This window comes from Micromesistius poutassou (assembly GCF_964030765.1).
Source record: "Micromesistius poutassou genome assembly, chromosome: 15".
NCBI lineage: Eukaryota > Metazoa > Chordata > Actinopteri > Gadiformes > Gadidae > Micromesistius > Micromesistius poutassou.
The window spans coordinates 16,471,396-16,476,840 of record NC_140285.1 but is presented as its reverse complement, the minus strand read 5'-3'; the positions used below and the strand labels follow the sequence as shown (position 1 = coordinate 16,476,840).

Here is a 5,445-nt window from a genome sequence, read left to right as displayed (position 1 = left end):
ATTTATATGATATCAAGTCTTTATAAAATAATATACTTTATCTCAATTATATCTCATGTATTATATTACTTAAGAATTCTTTAATATACAAGACAATGCAAATAACAGTGATTGGGAAGGCATTTCATGCAATGGCCTACCCTGCAGGAAATCAATAAATGGAAGTTACTCATGCAATATGCTTGTGCTTATATTCATGGTGATTAGGGATGGAATAACCTTGAGTCCAGGAAAACTTCTCCAAAACTGTACAGTAATCTAGCATACCAGTGTATGTTTGATACTTCCTCTTTAATGTCCATTATTAAAGTCCCGTTGCTCTTTGAAGTGTCACTTTCACCATATGTACCTGCTCTTCCAACAACCAAAGTGTTCAGATCAACAAATTTTGGAAACTTCTTAGTGTAGCTCTTGCCTTCTGCGGCCAGCCCTTCTTCTTGGCTCTCCCTCCAAAGCAGTTGATAGATTGAGAAAAGAAAGCGAACAGGTCCAAACGCCCAGTGTGCAAGACTGTGGTCCTCTACCACTGCATAGGTGGATGCCAGCACCCCATCAACAAACACAGTGCCATCTTGTGTCAAGGGTGAGTAGATGCCCACACCGTCCTCTACTGAAATAGAGATGATCCGAGATGGTCGCACTTGGTCACCCAATCCATGGATGAGAACGTAATCCCCTTTCTGGGCTCGGCTAGCAAACCTAGCCTTGTACTCTCCGTGATGGAGGTTGTACTGGGAGGCGAGGAAGACCAAGTGGTGGGGGGTGAGGACCAGTCGGTTGCCATCTTCAGTCTGCAGTGCTAAGAAGGTGGACTGGCTCTGCTGCTCCCGGTGCAGAAACAGAATGACTGGGCTGTAAACCACGCGGCCTGTATCAGACATGGCCATGATCCGGTCCCCAGGAACCAGCGAGGACAGGGTCTTCTTGCCCCCACCAGGAGTACTCACCCAGGCCCCGCCAGGGAAGCATCCACCTTTCTCCACCGTCACAGCATGATCTGGAACCAAGTCATAACATGAATAACATATCAATAACTACAGCAAGAAACAAACATATCCAAAATCCAACCTGATCCCACATAATACACCACTAGGTCCTCTACACAATGTGAATCAGAATCAGAACTCTCTGCGTCTGATTCTAATGCTTCCCAAACTCACCAGCCTTAACCGAGCAATGGATGTGGTACTTGGACTCATAGTGCACCCAGTCGAAACCGGCCTCCACCGCCAACTGAGCTAGAAGGCCGTACTTCTCTGTTCTCCTGTCATCTGTGGTGATGTCCACAGCCCGGCCCTCGTAGTGCAGAGAGTCTGCCGGGTGGTGACCATCTTCATCCCAGGCCTCAGTGACCCGCAGGTGAACCCCGGGCCACTGGTTCATGACAGCGATGGCCAGTCGGTTCAGACAGTCCTTGCATCGCTAAGGAAAGAACCAGAAGCAGTGTTTCAAACTGTGTAATGTGCTGAAAGACACTTTATGTTCCCAATGCTTTTCACAATTGACTCATTAAGTCACTTTTGTTCAGTGGGTCTTCTTCATACAGGTCATAGGGAGGTAAGGGTTACAGGTTGTAGGATGCCTAGAGTTAGTTAGAAGGCAGGAATTTGGGTTTCAACCCAGAACCTTGCAGGTTTAAATTCGGGAAACAAATAGCCTAACCAATACACTTTCCACGACAATATCCTGCGCTCTTGTATTTCAATGTATTAAATAATAGGTTCAGCAGACATGAAGACTAGTACTTTGTCCAAGAAAAGTGTAGCCTACATCTGAGACACTTTTAATTACTTTGATATCAAAGGAATGACAGCTCGAGATAAAGAAGCATACAAAGTCGATGGGAAACATTTGTGTACAGTTTGTGTGATATCTCATCACTTTGGGTCTGGTTGCAAGCAGGTTTGTTACTTGACATCATCACATCAATTCCTCCTTTATCCCGCTAAAGGCCACCTCAAGACCTCCTTTCTCCTACATTCTCAACACAAGAACTAAACTACTGTAGCTAGTTTGGCACATGCTTTGGTCTTTTTATGTGAGAATGAATCAAGGCCTTTCTCCCTGGTTTTTCCTCACAGTTTTTCAATGTCATCCCTGTAGCATTTGATCAGAAATGTGCAGCAAAGTTATTCCAACGCCCACATGTGACATAATGTTGCACACTGTGTCAAAATGAACAGGACACTAACAGGCGGGAAAGTGATGCTGTTATCCAAGATGCGACACAAAAAAAGAAAGCGGAGGTCTTCAGTCTTCACTGTCCCTGCCTTGTGCTTTGGCAGTCAACTCATGGGAGAGAGATAGAGAGAGAGCACAAGAGAGAGAGAGCATGAGAGACAGAGAGACAGAGAGAGGGAGAGAGACAGAGAGAGACAGAGACAGAGAGAGTGAGAGAGAGCAAGAGAGAGACGCAGAGACAGACAGAGAGAGTGAGAGCGAGAGAGAGAGAGAGACCGAGCATTAGAGTGAGTAGTTTGGTTGAGAAGGAGGCCCTGCCAGTAAAGAGCCAAGGTTGATCCTAGCTCACAGGGCAGATAGGAGGAATGTATGGGCATGCTGTTGGGAATGTAACAGCAAGAGTGTGAAAGGGAGAAGGGGTAGCAAACAAAGTGGCAATGCCATTGAGGAGAGGCGTTTCATTGTCACAGCTACAATAGCGGCTTTTCCGACGGTGCCATTACTTCAGCGAGTGGGAATTCTGTATAGGCGACCCCTCACAGCTCCAAATGACACAAAGACTGTCTTTCACATCTGGGCTAAAGAGGGGCACATGCACATGTACACACTCTCAACACACACTCACAGCCCACATGTACACACTCTCAACGTGCTCACACTGGGCATCTGAAGGGCACACACACACACTGTCAATGTGCTCTCGCTTGGCGTCACAAGGGCACACACACACACTCTTAAAGCCTTCTTGCTGGACATCCGAAGGGCGCACAAACACGCGCACACACACACACACACACCCTCTCTTAACAGCCTAACACTGTATCAGAAAGTTCTCACACAAACACACACACACAGACACACACACACACACACACTGTCTACAAACAATCACAAACCTCAATGTAAAGCTTCACCCACTGACTTGTCTTTTAAAGGCTTGCCACTAAGCTGGACTCGATATTTGTCCAGGAACTAGTTGCTTAAATAAACAGCATGAGTCCAGTTTCTTGTGTATGCCTCACCCAGAACAGAGGAATAGTTTTATTACAGATAACAAAGACTTTGGTTAAAGATTAAATGGAAGTGTTCTTTAAAAGGAACTCGGTCTCCTGGAAGGTAGTGTTGGATTACATCCTGATCTTCTTATCTTGTGAAAAGGGAGGGAACAATTATACACCCTGTGTTAAATATTTGTTGTACGTTCAAGGTCTGACAAGGTCATGAACTTATGAAGTATATGACAGAATATGCGGCTGTGTTATTTTGCAGTTAAAGCCTTGGTGAGCTGAAGGGCCCTGCAGGTTGAAGCAGTGTGAAATGTGCTCCTTGTTTTTTCGGAAATGGAGTTAATCTGTCATCCAGCCAAGGACTGGCCTGTAGTTTATGTGATAGCATTAATTAATTAATTAATTAGCATCTTCAGGTCGTCTATAAACAGTTATCCTCCGCCGTGTTCAGTCAAAACAAGTAAACGGCAATGTGTGACCTTTCGGATGGGATAAAAGTATAATAATTCATCCGAATCATTCATTCAAATTGTTAATGAACCACAATCAACATGAGTCCTCTCACCTTGGTCATGAAGCGGTCTGCGTTGGTGTTCTCCTCATCCTTGAAGGCCACATCAGGGTTGTAGTTGCACACCAGCTCATTGAAGCGCTCTGAGGTGCGTGTGATCTTGCCCTCCGCCCGGCCGCTCGCCCCCAGGTTGTTCTCTGAGAAGTTGGGGACCGTCTGCTTGTAGTGCATGGCCGTGAGCTTCCTGTGCCTGGGCCGGACCCCATAGCGGGGCCCCGGGCCACATCCCTGGACCAGCCAGGTGCACGCGCACATGGTGAGCAGGCCCAGCCGTGCCAAGTGGGCCCACCAGGACTTCTTCATCTGGGAGGGTTCTGGGTCCAGGGACTCAGTGGGCCGTGGTGCCGACGCTGAGAGGGGGACAGGTGCTGGGCCTCATTTGAAAGAGGGTCCGAATCATGGAGTAAAAAAAGGAACTTCTGAAAAGAAAAAATAATGTTAGTTTTGGTTTATATTATGGAAATTTGAAATAAAAAGACATTATAATGTTATATTTTTTCTTGTTATAGCCCAAATATGGACCTACTTTAAAATAAATATCGCAGTCCAAAAAAAGTAATTCATTGCTAATAACTCATAATTATATTCTGCTGTTAAAATTGTTTAAAAAAAGTATAAGCAGCCAGAGCAATAATGGAATAATGTGAATATTTCACAGTAGGTTTAAGGCCTATTCAGTTTACAACATTGCAAGCAGTCTCCACGGGTGCTTCGGAAGTAGGCTACCTGTCTTGACGCAGGTGGATTCGGGTCACTTACCACTTCACTCACTGCGCGCCGGACAGGTCCTTTCTAGAAACTGCGCGCATTTAGCCCAAATGCCACCGCGTAAAAAGGTCTACACGCCCAGACATTGTCTATTTTTGAGTTGTGCCTGGCTTAAGACTTTAAGTTAGACTGTCTTCCGTGGCGTGTCCGTGTCCCTGGCCACCGCGCACCAGCCATTGGACCTTATTAAAGCCTGACCAGCAGCCCTCCCTTCCTCTCTTCCCATCGCCACAGCGCACGCCTCCAGCGCCAATCCACACCGTCCTCGATCATAAGCCTACTTTTATGTTTCTTAGGTTCATATAATTTTTTCAACTGTAATAAAAGGCACGTGTATTTTCTGTTCTAATATATTATTTATTAGCAAATCAAATGATTTTTGATTGAACACCAAATATACTCCAAGAATATGTTGAAAATGAAAGCATGGATATTTCACGTGTTTTCTCAAACGTCATTCATACATTCAGAAAAAGAGCTCAGTGTGCTGGTCTGTCATGGCTCATAGTCCATACACTGTGTTTTATTATCAGCCCGCGGTAAAGGTGAGGGACAGCGTCAGATCCTATTGTCAGCCTTGATTCTGTGACATCAGCCAGGCTCTCTTTTGTTTCTCATTCAACCAGGAGATCCAAGATGACACCCAGGTGATCTCTGAACCAAGTGACCCAAAGAAGACCTCCAAGCTGGAAACAACCCAACAACCTTTTATTATTTCTAGCGCAACACAATAGAGGATTCATCAAAAGAATTTTATCAAGCGAAAGGAAAGATAAAGGAAAGATTGAAAGTTCTCAGACATCATGTAAAATAAGTGATTAGTAAGTTAGTATTAATTAAAGGGTCACACTTTAAATAAGGGTACATTAATGAACAATTAATTAGGATAACTCTCCTTATTTAGCTTATTAATGCAGT

At 44.9% G+C, this 5,445-nt stretch overlaps 1 protein-coding gene across 1 annotated transcript; it reads right to left on the bottom strand.

Moving 5' to 3' along the window:
* Positions 1-203: 203 nt before the first annotated feature.
* Positions 204-4,062, bottom strand: dhh (desert hedgehog signaling molecule; the record flags this gene model as incomplete). Its single annotated transcript, XM_084479282.1, has 3 exons — positions 204-997; positions 1,161-1,422; positions 3,754-4,062. The coding sequence occupies 3 exons, from the start codon at positions 4,060-4,062 to the stop codon at positions 204-206; spliced, it is 1,365 nt and encodes a 454-aa protein (XP_084335408.1).
* Between the last annotated feature and the right edge of the window lie 1,383 nt (positions 4,063-5,445).